The sequence below is a fragment of the Pieris rapae genome, chromosome 16 (assembly GCF_905147795.1).
Source record: "Pieris rapae chromosome 16, ilPieRapa1.1, whole genome shotgun sequence".
In the NCBI taxonomy this organism is placed as follows: Eukaryota; Metazoa; Arthropoda; class Insecta; order Lepidoptera; family Pieridae; genus Pieris; species Pieris rapae.
In genome coordinates, this window is record NC_059524.1 from 1,620,787 (window position 1) to 1,636,708 (window position 15,922).

Consider the following 15,922-nt stretch of genomic DNA (forward strand, 5'->3'; position numbering starts at 1 on the left):
GACATGCCAATTAACAATGACAATTTACCCCTGTATTTACGCTCACTTGCACAAATTAGTTGACACTGCGAAATCGGTACGGAGGAATTATATTTAAAACGGAATAATAAAATCGAACTCGAATTATATTTTTATTTAATATTTGGAGAATTAACAAAACAATATATTTCTTAACACAATATACAGTACATTTATCCCTTATGTTTAAAGTATTCACATTATATACATAACAATACGATTATATACAATTCCTGCGTTGAGCAAATAAACATAGTATACGTAATACAAGCACTGTCGTAAAAATATAAAAAAAATCAGCGTAACGGAGCTGTACGCATATTTTTATAGGGAAAACGGGTAGGAAGCTCACCTAATGTTAAATGATGCCTCCCATAGACACTGTTATTCCCCGAGGGATCGCGGATACGTTGCTGGTCTTTTGAGAATTGGTATGCTCTTGAAGGAAATATATTTTTTATATAAAGGAAGTTGTACTATCTTGAATTCTTAAATATGGCATATATTTTAGTAGAGAGTAATACCATCAAACAAATAACATTGGGAGATAATTTTCTTAAACTTTTTTGTAGGATAATTAAAAAAAAAACATTTAACATGTAACACTTGATAAAATTGTTTAAGTAAATTGCAATATCTGTGCCTAGAAGAATCTAAAATGTCACTTGTTCACCTGACATTTTGAAATTTCCCTCCAAAACCGTTGCATATAAATCATGTTTTTAGTAGTCAACATGACAGCCGTGTTACTCAATAATTCGTAAATAGATACTATTAATATGGTTTTAATATTAAGTATCAATATGTCCAACTACAATGTTGTCAACATTAAAAATTTAATTAAAACTGCGATCTATAATCTAAATGGCTGGAATAAACACGGCAAAATTACGTACGAATATTGGAATCGGGTGCAAAATCATTACTAAGCTAACCACTGATTTTCTTTAAGATATGAACACGTTTATTTAATTAGTATTCCCAATCAAGGTTTTTACAATGCACTAATATCTGACAGTTATCAATACCGAATATGTCACTGTCATTCACATTTAACCACAGCCTATATTCACAACAGCCACATCTGAAATAAAATCATAACAATTAAAACACCTCTTCAGGAATACTTGGCTAAACTAATCTTTAAAATTAAATATAATAATAATCCAGTGGCGCTATAAGCCTTGGCCATTGCCACAGATAAGAAGAAACTTTGCATTCTTCGATCATTTTCATTTCATTGTTAATGTTTAAGGGAGAAAAATAAATAAATGATTATTATTATTATTATTATAGACAAAATTGTCTGACATCGATTTTGAGACATGCCGATTTCGTCAGCGTCAGCGATTAGGGTTTAGACCAACACTGCTGTCTAAATATAATTGTTTTGTTTATATGTTATGAACAAAATCTTTATTTCATATGTGGGAAATATGTTATTTATTTTAACATTACCTCTGGCTCTTCAGACGAGCGATCTCGGTGTGAAAACGTGAACCAAAGAGTCCCACCCACAATCGGCGATCTGGTGCGGCCTCAACGTATTCCAGTCGAGGCCGTATGTGAATTCCGAATGGTGTCTTATCGTTTCTAATGGATCACAGCCGCGTTTTAAGTCCCATATCCTAAAAAAAATTTTACTCGTTTTTTTTATAGCATAGAGTTAATAAAGGAGGTTACGGAACAAAAAGGGCAACCAATTTTGGGGGTTGCGTTACTGGCCTTTGAGAGAGGAGTATACTAATGATAAATGCTTAAACAGTTGGAGGTCAAATCTCCCAGGCAAGATTCCGGGAGTCGATTCCACAGTTTGTTTCAAGGGCTTTCCGCCATTTTGAGGATATTTTTCTGCATTCTCAAATATAACCGGTTACACTTTTGTATAAAAAATTTGCAGGCAGTTTTAGTAATTATGAGACATATATATTACCTTGTAGTAAAATCGTATGACACAGCCGCTACTATCGACGGCGCATGCGACGAAAACTGAACCCTCCTAACCGCACATTCACAACCTGAAATACAAAAGAGTATTCTCTCGTAAATATAATATTTACGATCTTCCTCAATTTTTTTAAGGAGTTGCCTAAAAGAGACCGCTTAGTGAGGCCGTTGATATAGCAACTCCTGCTTATTAATTTGTGTGCAAGTGGGAAATCAAAAATTAAACAATCTTCCGTCTCTTTCTGTCACATTATGTTTACGCTGTGAGAAAGAGTGATACTTTAATAGAAACTAAGCATTTCATATTTTTACTCTCGGAATCATTATTGAACCGGCAAAATAAGCAAATTAAATCACTCATTAATGTATTACAGAGAATTAAATATCCCAATATCAAATTAGCATAAACAGAATTTAATTTTATTGGGTTTGTTAAGTGTGACAACAACTTTATTCATATAGGTAACACAATGTACACATATGAACGTCAAAAACAGAAATGTATATGAAATACTTCTAATTTTACATTTACTGCCTGTTCTCAAATCAAGAGGAAGAGAAGAACTGGCAATAAACTTTTATTGTGAGTGCACTTTAATCTTAAGTGTTAAACGTAAGTGGAAAAAAATTGTACACAAGAACAGAATTTTTATGTTAAATATCATTTATTTAACATAAGTTTTAAATCAGTATTAATTTAGGCTTGATCCTTATGTTAAATTGTCTTTGTGTAGATGTAGTTTATTTAAAAAAAGAATAAACATAGTTTGAGTATGCAAACCATAGATGGCGCAATTAATAAAACAAATTTGTAAATCTGTATTTTTCATCACCTTACGATCATTAATAATATTATTAAACAATTAATATAATATGAAAAACACACACACACTACACAGTTTCTTGTCTATTTACTACCAAGATACGATTCAAAATATAATATGTATATAAAAAATTCTACCTTTTATTTATGTAAGATAAATGTACACGTCATAGTGTGTGGCAGAACATGCTGAGTATTGATTGTACTATAAAATTGTAACACAGCAACGCAACCGGGTTCTGAACACAAGAGAACAAGGTCTCTTGGTAGTTTTGCGAACGAATTGCTCTTTCGCGAATTTTGTTAACGTTTTTGACATTCATAAGCATGCCTTAAGACGCATTTGAACTGAATAAATGAATTTTGATTTGATTTAATGAGACCTACCTTTAAGAGTGAACATAGGCGCAGTCAGTCTCCGAAGGTCCCAGCCTCGAATGAGTCCGTCAGAACCAGCCGTTGCTACCACGTGGCTTTCCGACTTACTCCAGTCACAGGATAACACCTAAAACACCATCTCATACTGTACTCTGTGGTTTTGTCCGGATTCCCTAGTAGATGCCACAAAAAGATATGAATTTAAATTCGACCAATAGTCAATTTTTTTTGCAGCATATCTTTTATAGAACAGCAGACATCAAGCGCATCTGTTGTTAAGTAATAGCAACACCTATGAACACTCGAATGGACAGAGAGATTGCAGGTGCATTCGGAAATATTCAGTGGGTTCCAAAGGTTGTGTGCGGCAGAAGTCTCTTAGTTGTGCAACGAGGATTATTTATAAAATGTTCTAAGCGTGATGAATCCAGCAATTGGTGGAACCTTGTGAATCCGCACTAATATTATAAAGAGAAAAAATTGTTTGGATTACTCCGAGTGCTAAAACGATTTTAAAAATTCTTCGGTAGAATCCTGATGGAGACAGGCTATAGATAATAGAATATTGACAAAAAATTAATGGAAACGTCCATAATCTAACTTTAAGAGGGGATAAAATAATTAACAAAAATCCATATATCGCAAAGATTCATTCATTTGCAAAGTGGATAAGGACAATCAATGTTGTTACGGATAAGGACAATCAAGTTTGTTGAATAACAGGCTTTTTTGCCCTTTTTTACGCGTTTTTGCCCGTTCTCGGCATCAACAGCATTTATATGATGAACTTTTTCTTGGCAGAAATAATAAGGCGAATTGGTTTTACTATATTTGAAAACAAATGATGCCCTTTTGTTTAATTAGCTAAAGACAAATGACGCGTTTTGCATAATTCACATTCCTCCATAAAATGTTTGAATCTCTAAATTATATCGGACTTCTTAATTTAACATAAATAATATTAATTTCGTAATAGCGGCATCTATAGCTAGAATTGACTTCACATATATATTTTCACTGTAAAACCCTATAAAACCCTGAAATCCCATTACAATAATTAAGGGAATATTACCTCAGCATCGTGGGCTTTGACGACCGCCGCAGGCCTTGAGGATTCCGTACAGGACCACAGTTTGAGATGACCATCACCCGACACCGACGCAAAAGTCGCTGGTGAGTGAGGGGAGAACGCCGCCGTGTAAACCAGTTGGGAATGACCCGCGAATGTGTTGAGACATGTTTCCGATTCGGGGTCCCACTATAATGGATGACAGATTTATTTATCAGCCAATAGATTCGATGCCCGGCTGTGCACCAATGGACTGTCTTTATATATGCGCATTTAACATTCGTTCAAAGCATCGTAAGGAAACCGGCTCGCTTAGACAACAGCGTGTGTCTCACTACGGGACGCTGAAAACCTACTTAGCTTTTTGACAATTGACAAATGATCATGAAAGGTTTTATAAAAAAATAAACAGATCTGATGCCCAGACCAAAAAATAATGTAGCGGCATTTTGATTTATTTAATTTTATTGCAACAGTAGAATAATACATCTAAATGAAACCGTGCCATCTATTTATATATACTAAAACAGGCACAAATACATAATTTTTAATGAACGTAGAAAATTTATAAATATCACAAAACTTAAAAACCTCATTAATAGCTTAATAAATGGCATTAAGTAGAAGGATTGTTACGGAGTTTTTTAGTATCTTTATTAATATTTGTATATTAATAGTAGTATTGTTACTAGCTGCCCCCGCGAACGTTTCTCCTTAATGTGATTTTACTTAGTTTATTTATTTTGAGTTTTGAAAATGTATAATAATAAATAGTATTTTTTCAGTAAATTGTGCCTTTGATTTGTTATTTAAAAACAGGTAAGTTCACAATAACAATCATCGTTAATAACATTTTGTATTTTTAGTGGTAAGACGAAAATTATTGTAAAAATAACACAAGCTACATGTACTTTACGGGTATTAAAATTAATTAAAATTCATATCTTACAAATTAATTAAAATTAAAAATCATATCGTTTAAAATACCATAAGAATATGTCAGAAAAAAAAATTTTCAATGCTTTAATGATTTTTAGCCTATCCACCTTAAAAGGCCGATTACAACAAAAAAATAATGACGTACCATTTTTTTCTACTATTTTGGAAGCTTAAACCCTTAGGAATTTTTAATCTAAGCCAGAAGCTATGAAAACTTCTTTTTTTATTTTTAAATTCAAGTTGAATGTTTGGGCAAATCCAGCTACAAACTAAACTTCAAACTTTAAAACCTTGTTTGAGTAGCTATAAATAATTTTAGGAAGCTGAGATATTTCGTTTTATTTGAACAACATGCAGGTTTTTTTTCATCTGTTTATCTTAAACATTTCACAGAAGAAAAAAAACCTGCAAAATACCTAAGTATAACAAAAAATAATACTTAAACCTCGCTGTCAGATAACATAAAAAAATTATAACTCTAAAACTACAAAAAATCGCGGAACATACATGGGATTTTCGTATACGTAGGTTTGAGGAATCTATATAAAAATTATTGACGTCACTAAATGGACCACTGTGTGTATATGTATATAGATATGTTTATGAGATTTATATAAAAGGCAATACGTGTTTCGGAACGTATGAAATTTCAATTAATCAGTAGTGTTATTTAAAAATTAATGTTTTATACAACTTTATTGGTTTTTATAAATAAAGAATGATATTATAATGCGAATAAGAGTTAAGTAAGAATAAATATAAATATTTATATTTGGTTTTTTTTTAATATCATTCTTGCTAAACAGTTGCGTTTGCGGTGGCATTTTTTATTCGCATATTCAGTTCCAAAGTCAAGGGCGCAGAGGAAATATGTATATGAATATATTTATTTATTGCCAACATTTAATGTTTAATTTGTATAATAAACTCTAATATCTACCTCTACTCTACCCTAACTCGAATACTCCAATAAAAATATTTTAAGTTTCCGTAGTGTAATGAACTACAAATATATTTAATTACAGTTCTGTTTAAAAAAATTATAATTGTTACCATCTATATTTTCGATTTTGATTAACAATAACAATATTTTACACTGTATACACTAATAACAGCAATGAAAATTTCAGCAAAGTATTTTGTGTGATGTACTTCTGATAATGAATCGTGCACCCATTAATCCTGCTTTCGTTTATAATTAATAAATAATAACCACTAATTTTCCAAATATAATACGTACAAATAAGAAAACTAATCGTTATTTTATACGGTTTACGGTAATTACAAGTTCGTTTTGCGGATTTTTATAATTAATCTAAGTTTCTAAATGTAGCACTTTCTTTCAAATGAACGATTTATTATGTATTAGTAATATGTTAAGGGTAACAAACCTATAAAGAACTTATTAGAGGAAAAAATTACAATTGAATAAACAAAAATTTTCTTTTCCATAAAGATCTTAGATAAAATTTACAGTTGAATACTACACAAAAAAAACTACATGTCTAATAAAAAAAAAGGGGTTAAAAGTTTGAGATTACAAAAAAAACTCACCAATTTGACCGTAGTATCCCAACTGGCGCTTAGCAAATGCGTTCGCATCCAATCAACAGAACAGACTTCACTGTGATGCGCGCGCAACACTCGCAGGGGCGCGGCGCATCCCACACGCCATACGATAATCGTGCCATCGCCTGAACCGCATGCCGCGACACCGTCTGACGTACCCGACCATGTCTACAAATAAATTATAAAGCCATACATATATATACCTAATTGCCTTCAATGTAAAGTTTCAAATAACATTAAAAACAAAACACTATCATTAATGTCTATAAAAAGGGCCTTTACATGTAAATGTCTTTAAGACTGTTGACAGATTCCAGTAATCAGTAATATTTGATTAACTTTAACCAAAAATAATTAATATGCTATCAGCAACACTGATTTGTATAATTTATTATGGGTTCAACACGGCTTTCATTGTATCATCAAACAAATACAATATTGTTAGGATTGATAACAATCAATTACTCAATCACAATTTAATGTTTCCCCACTTTTATTACACACTTAACTAACTAAATTAATTTGCTATATGCTGTGGCATATATAAATAATTGTAATAAGATTTATTCTACTAATATATTTTAGGCTCTGCAATTTTTCCACACATATTTTTCTTTAAAACATGTGAAGATGAGATATATGATATATGTAACATATTATACACATACACAACTATTTATAAGAATGATTATTCTTTAGATAGTCTAAATAACTTAGCAGTCATGCCTTACAATGCTCTCCAGAGTCTCAATAACACTTCAATAACCAAATTTTTTTAAATAATTGAACTAACTACCATATAATACATATTAAATATACTATCTATGAAGAAGTCATAAATTTTTAATTTTCTTGATAAGTAATGGAATATTTCCAATTAAACAATATGTTTACATATCTTTTCTTCCTGATATGTTATGAAGAAATATAGATAAATTTGCAGAGAGCAGTTAAGTATCTACAAAACAATTACGACAAAGGAAATTTAAATTTTCCTTAAAACTTTGCTGTTTTTGTAATATTCACCTTTGATAAGGAACTCTAATCTTATCAACTATAAATTTTTTACATACAATACTAAGTTACTATTTTGTATATTTTACCTATTATGTATCAATAAAGTTATGAAAATATTTACTACATGTTGCTTTAGCAGAAAGATTAAATGAAGGTAAATGAATACTAAGCCTCTTAAGCACCCACGTCAGGCGTTCACATAACTGCACTTTAGAGGCTTCAAAAGGTTACTCATACTATGCTGTTCTCAATTGTGACCTAATGCAATAAACTTTAATGAGATTGAAAACAGTTAACTCTGTTACTTAGAAGATATTTAAATTCTGTCTTAATTGTGGGTAAATTTAGAATGCTTCATCTGTAATTTTCTAGGATGTTCTTATATACTATAATATTATTTTAGTCAAATAAATACAAATATGGTATGATTTTAGCACAATTATGATTACCAGAAAATATTAATACAACAGAATAATTTGTGCCTCTAAAAGTTAATTTATTAATTCAATTAACATAATCATTATAAACCATAACTAATAAGAAATGATTGCACATCAATCTTTTATTCAATCAAGTCATAAAAATTGGATACTAATCATTCTAAAAATGCTTATTCTAACATACATATAGCCTTCTTATTGTTCTAATAGAAAATTTACTTACAACATCAAATAATCCATCAGTCCACTCTAGTTTTTGTACTTCCACTATTGTGGAACCATCTGGTGCAATCTCAAGGAAAAATAATGTGCCTCCACCAGCTAACCCATAGTACTGACTAGTCGCTACAGCTAAAGCATCAGGTCTTGTTCTTGAAAAACGGACACTATAGCCGTGCCGGCCTGGTGTTAAGAAGGTCGGCATGCTGAGTGTGTAACTGGAATTAGTAAAAGTTATCTTATTAAATATGTTAAACACATATATACATAACATAAGCAAGATTCTTTTAAAAATGTAAAATTATAACTGGTTTTTAAAATAATTTTTTAGCCACATGAATTTTATTAGGAAATTTTATTAGTTTGTAAATGATAAATAACAAACAACTAATCTAAATTAGGCAGCTTAACTTTTAGATAATAAATAAGGTTCATAACATACTGTTTGCATTTACAATAGTTAACGCATTCGCATTTTATTATTATTTCTTGCAATAATATGTTAAAATGTCTGTGAATTCCAACGTAGTCTAGTTAGATTCTAATTGGAAACAAGTAAAACAATAGTTTATTCTATGCAAATTCGTTTGTATTTTAGCGACATAGTTATCTGCTAAATAAAAAAGCTAGATCTTTTACTAAGTAAAATTTTTGTTTATCAAAATTTTCAATTTTTAATGTTGTGACTTATGACGTTTGTAGTTAGTATTTCGGAAAATGTTTGTCAAAACTCATATTATGAAAACTGACAACGCTTGATTGTCAACATAAATTTAATATGACATTCATGTATTTTTGATTGTTTACAGACTAAGCATAACTAGTGTTACCCACAATTTATCGATTGAACTGTTACAAAACATCGTCATACGAGTTTAATCCAATTTGTGGCTCCTATGAGTTAAATCTCATTAACTTGCTACTCAAGCTAAGAAACCTCACAGGTTGCGGGTATATATAAATAATGTGGCTCTACACCGATCATTTCTGGTGAGAGCCTCACAGCCTAAACATTCCAACAACAATCCACATTAAAAGAACTCTCTTGTATCAGATTTATCCTGTGGTCTTGCATTAATTTGCACCTAGCAAAATGCTTGACTACCTCTCCCTTATCTTTGTCGTTGCCGTCAAAGTTTTCAAAAAAACCACTCCCAATGGAAAAGTTACGGTTTACCTTGGCAAGCGTGACTTCATTGATCACATTGACTACTGCGACCCAATCGATGGAGTAGTGGTCGTTGACACCGACTACCTGAAAGGAAGGAAAGTTTACAGCCAGGTACAGTGTTGTGAAAAAGTGAAGTAAAGTGAAATGTGATAAGTGGAGTGATGCCAGGATATAATTTTATTTTCTTTGTGCAGCTCGTGACCACTTACCGCTATGGTAGGGAGGAAGATGAGGTCATGGGAGTCAAATTCTCCAAGGAGATGGTTGTTGGTACGGAACAAGTCGTCCCAATGGTCAACGCTAAAATGGAACTTACACCAGTCCAGGAGAAGCTTCTGAAGAAATTGGGACCCAACGCCTTCCCTTTCACTTTCAACTTCCCCGAAATGTCACCAAGCTCGGTAATAAATAATACCCTGGGATTTAAATTAAATCGAACTCCTACTAAGTTGAATACAGATCTTAAAAATTGTATTCTCTTTTGGATTAGGTAACGCTCCAGGCTAACGATGATGACCAAGGAAAGCCCATGGGTGTTGAATACTGCGTCCGCACCTATGTAGCGGAGAGCGAGGACCAGAAGAGCCACAAGAGGAGCTCGGTTACCTTGGCGATCAAGAAGGTAAAATCACGTTACCAAATCACAACCTTTTCTTTATTCGACAGCTCTAATTTGTTATTAATTACAGCTTCAACACGCTCCTGCCTCCCGTGGACGACGACTTCCAAGCTCCCTTGTGAGCAAAGGCTTCACTTTCAGCAACGGAAAGATCAGCCTGGAAGTCACATTGGACAAGGAGATCTACTACCATGGCGAAAAGATCTGCGCCAACATCATTGTATCCAACAACTCCAGGAAATCTGTTCGCAACATCCGGTGCATGGTTGTTCAGCATGTCGAAATTACTATGATCAACTCCCAGTTCAGCCGCCATGTCGCCTCTTTGGAGAGCCGTGAGGGTTGCCCCGTTACTCCCGGAGCTAGCCTGTCCAAGAGCTTCTACCTCGTTCCCCTTGCTCGCAGCAACAAGGACGTTCGCGGTAAGTTCAATTTCCTAAACATCGCAACGTAAGTTAAATTTCCTAACGCTTACTATGCTGAATATGTAAATCACTAACATTTTCAACAAAACAGGAGTGGCTTTGGACGGACACCTGAAAGAGGACGACGTCAACCTTGCTAGCTCTACCCTGGTCACTGAGGGAAAATGCCCAGCCGACGCTATTGGTATTGTGGTATCCTACTCCGTCCGCGTGAAGCTGAACTGTGGAACTCTTGGTGGCGAACTGGTTACCGACGTGCCATTCAAGCTCCTTCACCCAGCTGAGGGTAAGCGGTAGCAAATATATTTCTACAAACGCTTATAACGAATAACATCAAATAAATTAACGTTTTGTGTAGGCTCTGTTGAGAAGCAGCGTTTCAACGCCATGAAGAAGATGCAGTCCATTGAACGTCACCGCTATGAGAACTCTCTGTACACCAACGAGGAGGAAGACAACATTGTCTTTGAAGACTTCGCCCGCCTCAGGATGAACGAGCCAGAATAAAATGTGGGTCGTCTAGGAGAAAAAACAAAAAAAAGGAAAAAAATATCTTTAAAAAAACAAAAAAATACACGTAACCAAGCAAGTTAACCATGTAACTACTCTACTTAATCGGGCTTACATTGGCACCCCTTAATTAGTATACATTATTTAGAAGTTTATTTGTGTACTATCATAGTCATTATAATTATATAAATAATATAATTATAGCTTAACATCTATTAAATTGTGAGGCAAATATGTATATTCTGAAAATATGTTAAAATCACCCTTCATTTCATGTAACCTACCTTGTTAAAATTGAATAAAAAAAATCACCAGACTTGTCGTATTTCACTTCGTAACTACACCTAAATGTTCGATCAAATGATACAAATTTTAACAAGTAATGTGACCTCTACGAAGTCATCTACAATACTAACATTACTTCGACTTGCAAATCAAAAGTGCACAGGACCATCTGAAGATTCAACCCATTGTTATTTTTTATATCAAGGGGCGTTTCTCCCCAATGATTGACAATTTGAATATATTAAAATGAGGTTTAACAATTATTTAGCATATTAATAATATGATAATAGTCGAAAACAAATAAACTATAAAATACAATTTTAATTGATTAAATGAAATGGATTTGTTTGATGTGCTGTATACAAGTATACATTTGTAAATTAATACGCAGGAAGTGAACAGTATTATAAACAACAACAAAAAAATTAATAAACATTGAAAAAATATATTTTTAGGAAATTAGTTAAATACAAGAAGCACTTCTTATTAACTGTTTAATCAATTACTTATTGAACAAATAATGACAGCATTATATGTATCACAACTTTAAAAATATTTTAAAGAATTTTTAAATATTTATTGATTTATGGCATTATTCACATAATCAAAATTTCTAACGCTATTTGGGAGCCAACACGGCATCTCGTCCGACGCTGATTCGATTGCTTTAATAAGAAAATCGATTTGCGAGAACAAAATATAAACACGTATATTTTCACACTGGGTATATATTTTCATCAGATTCACGAGTCATAAGTTACCACAAAAATTATCGTAGCAATGTTGCGATGTGAAGAATGATTACTATAGTGGGTCTCAAAGCTCTCGTCAATCGTAAATTAAACAATAAAGCTTTTTATAAATTTGACGAATATTTAAATGATCCTTGGAAATCAATTCCAATAAGCTCCAGTTCAAATAATTTGTTCGACTGAAAACTTAGCGATTAAAAAGAGTGACGGAAAGTTTCTTGCCAGTTCTTCTTCGCCCTTGACTTGCGAACAGGTAGTAAATGTTCATAAGTTTATTTGTTTACCTATATGAATTGATTATCCTATAAAGCTATTTTTTGGTTAAAACCTGATACTAAGATACCTAGCAAAAATAGATACAGCCTTAGAACTCCTTTATCAAAACAGTATCTGTGCCATTGTATAGACTCTATTGTAAAGCTAAAGCCTCCTTTATCAAAAATCAAAAACACAAAAAAATATGTATCTCAAAGCACAATTTTGTTTTGAAATAAGCCCTGAGTACTTAACTCGTTTTGATATTATATCCATAATAAGAAAAAAGGCCCTCAGTTATCAATAATTATAAGAATATAGAGAAAATATATTAGTTTGCGAACCTTAAATGAGATTACTGAGACTGATAATATACTATAGATACTTTGTCTTACAAAAAAAGTTAACAAAAAAATATAAAATTGATTACGTAACTAATGGTATAAATGATTGTCAGATAGGTAATCAAAATTAAAATGCTTCATAATCCGAGCGAAACAGTGCAGTAAGAGAATCAAAAATGTGCGAACGGCCGAGTTTAAATATTTTAGATCTCCCTTGATCTATAAAACTAAAATTATGTACATATGAAACAGTCGAAGTCGAAATTTATAAAAAAAAATATATATTTAATAACGCTGCTGACGGGTACATTTTGCTAAGCTATTTCTATGTGGCGTTAATAATAAAATTACTTGTGCACATAACAAAGATGTGAGTAAAACTTGGATTTCGGAAATATTTAATAACATTCCTCATAAAATTAAAATTATCACGTCTGAAACTTTCAGTCACACCCAAATACATCTCGAAGTCATCACCTTCTTTGTCGATTTTTGGTAGTCGTTTATAAATATTTATAAAATGTATTAAAACATGAAATAATAGAAAAACATTGCTATTATATTACACCCAATTTATTACAAGACCTCACTTTCCTTAATTATTTTACAAGTGTTTAAAGAATTTCCAATTAAAATTAACAAATTTCATTAAGTAATCATCAGCAATCTTGTCCAAATAAATCGTGATCTATTTCATTGACAATGATGAAAAAATTACGTAACGTTTGCAATACTTTCTCAGGACAAAACTGGTCAAACCAGTTGTGGACAATGGTATCTAAAGACACTGTCCTTTATCATAAAAGGGTTGGCTAAAACCCGTCTGACCGCTTATGTGGGAAAGGACACCGAATGACCCTTTATTTGCATGTCAAAGGTGAATTCGCAATAACAAAATATAGGGTTAAAATAATTGCAAAGGCAATATAACTGTCTCTTTGTAGTGCGTTGAAAATATATGGTCTATTGATATTTTTGGAACATTTAACATTTGCTCGAACGGTGAAGGAAACCGACAAAAAACAAAAAAGTCGACGACGTGGCTCGGGCTCTGGAGGCTGATGACCTACTAGCCTATTCAAAAAATCTGAGGCCAAGACCTAAAGAGGTTGTAGTGCCACTGATTATTATTATTAGATCTTGTTTTAAAATTATTATCATAAAATAAAATAAATAAAAATTGAAAAATTGTTTTAATGAGACATTGTATTATCTTTGTAATCTATGAACGTAATTTAACATAAAACTATGTATATTTTTTATAATCTGTTTCATTCTTGTAATAATAAATCTATATGATGCATTTAACTCATAAAACAATTATTATAAAAACATTTCAAGCCTGGCCACGTCTGGTCCTTTTATTAAAAGGTGATGAATTGTAAACAGAGAACCAAAGGGAGCGTCTGAAAACACGTCACCAAGATGTGAGAAGGGACCGTATGGACCATTTTCAAGGGTCAACGTGCTTTCATTAAATACTTATAGGTCTTTGCTTCAGGTACCTATTTGTTTTTATTTAATTTTATTTATTTATTTATTTAGTTATCCTTTATTGCCTTATACAAAAACACACATAAAAAAAATAAAAAAAAACAGTTACAAAAGATATAAGGTAAGATATATTTAATTTTATTTTAGACAAGTAGATATCAATCAATCAATCAATTACAAATCATTTATTCATATAGGTAACATAATGTACACTTATGAAGGTCAATAAAATAAATAAATAAATAAATATTATTTACATTTACTGCCAGTTCTCAAATCAAGGGTGTAGAACGGAAGAGAAGAACTGGCAATAAACTCTCCGCCACTCTTTTTAATAGCCAAGTTTTTTTTACACAATGTTTGTAAGGAGCTGCAACCATTACACAATGCTCCATATGACAAATTGAGTAATAAAGAATAATAAAATAAATGAAAAACCAAGATTTGTCCTCTATCAGCAGGAGGCATGGTGAAATAGGAGCACGCACTTACATACTCGTGAGAACAACACGCAAATACGTAGTATAAACAACTAATATCATAATCAGTCATTTGATACAAGCCGAACATTAAAAACGTATTAGATTTATTTAGATATACCAGTAAACTTTCAAGCTAAAAACCCTTAGACATGCCGGTTTCGTTAAGTTTATTATCACCGGACTAGTCTTCATTGGTGTACCAAAGTTTATCACCTCAGGATTTAGAAAGTCAGCACAGTTAAATTATCAGTTTTATAGGCCGGACGTTATTATAATCCTTTAGATCTTTTGTATGACAGCCCGCATTGGATACATAACGGTTGACGCTTATCAGATAAACCTGGCTATTGTTTAACCTGTGAGAATGTTCTTCTTGTTTCTTGACCCCTGTTTTAAACTTGTAAGGGTACTATATGACGATAAGACATATAAAACTTATAATAACATTGTTTAAATGTACGAGTATATAGTGTTCTTTAGAGAGACCTAGAGAGAACTTGTCTAATGTGTCAAAATTATACACACATTTGACGTTCGGGTTAGACTTAACGATAAGTATCGTTTCTTAATTTTACCCTAAGTGTAAGGAAGGCTAAGTATGAAAATCACTGAGTTATATATTTAATATGATAAAGCTTCGTTTATTTAGGAATAGGAATGTTTTTATTCATAACTTGCAGTTCACAACAAAAATATTTCCCGCGTAAATAAATCCAAATTAGGTACATTAATAGCAACAGCGCGTGAGTCCGGGGTAGATTGCTTGTCGCGGTGGAATTTATATAATTAATAATAAAATCGAAAATTGTATGCTGGAAAGGGTATTCTATGGTATGGTTGGTGGACTTATAGACTATAAATAAGGTTCGTCATAAAGTCTTGCAAACTAAGCAAGCTAGCTCTATCTATATAAGGAAATACTATATTTTATTATCATTTTTTGTAGAACAGGGGGCAAACGGGCAGGAGGCTCACCTGATGTTAAGTGATACCGCTGCCCATGGACACTCTCAATGCCAGAGGGCTCCCGAGTGCGTTGCCGGCCTTTTAAGAATTGGTACGCTCGTATACAATTCTTACTAACAGACCTAACATTTACCTAGTGTAGATTAAAAATGATTCCTACGAAACTTTTAACATACCACATCGTACGTTAGAAGACAAAG

General features: G+C 32.3%; 2 protein-coding genes across 2 annotated transcripts; one reads left to right on the top strand and one right to left on the bottom strand.

Annotated features, from left to right (window-relative positions):
- Positions 1-118: 118 nt before the first annotated feature.
- On the bottom strand, positions 119-9,097 carry LOC110991954 (peroxisomal targeting signal 2 receptor). The gene is made up of 8 exons (XM_022257556.2): positions 8,862-9,097; positions 8,424-8,637; positions 6,729-6,911; positions 4,239-4,424; positions 3,176-3,293; positions 1,952-2,036; positions 1,477-1,646; positions 119-1,102 (listed from the first exon to the last, which is right to left on the bottom strand). Exons 2-7 carry the CDS (start codon positions 8,622-8,624, stop codon positions 1,487-1,489), a joined length of 933 nt encoding a protein of 310 aa, XP_022113248.1. The 5' UTR covers positions 8,625-8,637; positions 8,862-9,097; the 3' UTR covers positions 119-1,102; positions 1,477-1,486.
- Positions 9,098-9,393: 296 nt separating this feature from the next.
- LOC110991952 (arrestin homolog) lies at positions 9,394-11,460 on the top strand. Its single transcript, XM_022257555.2, has 6 exons — positions 9,394-9,701; positions 9,785-9,991; positions 10,081-10,212; positions 10,280-10,631; positions 10,726-10,920; positions 10,993-11,460. The coding sequence occupies exons 1-6, from the start codon at positions 9,513-9,515 to the stop codon at positions 11,139-11,141; spliced, it is 1,224 nt and encodes a 407-aa protein (XP_022113247.1). The 5' UTR covers positions 9,394-9,512; the 3' UTR covers positions 11,142-11,460.
- The last annotated feature ends 4,462 nt before the right edge of the window (positions 11,461-15,922 follow it).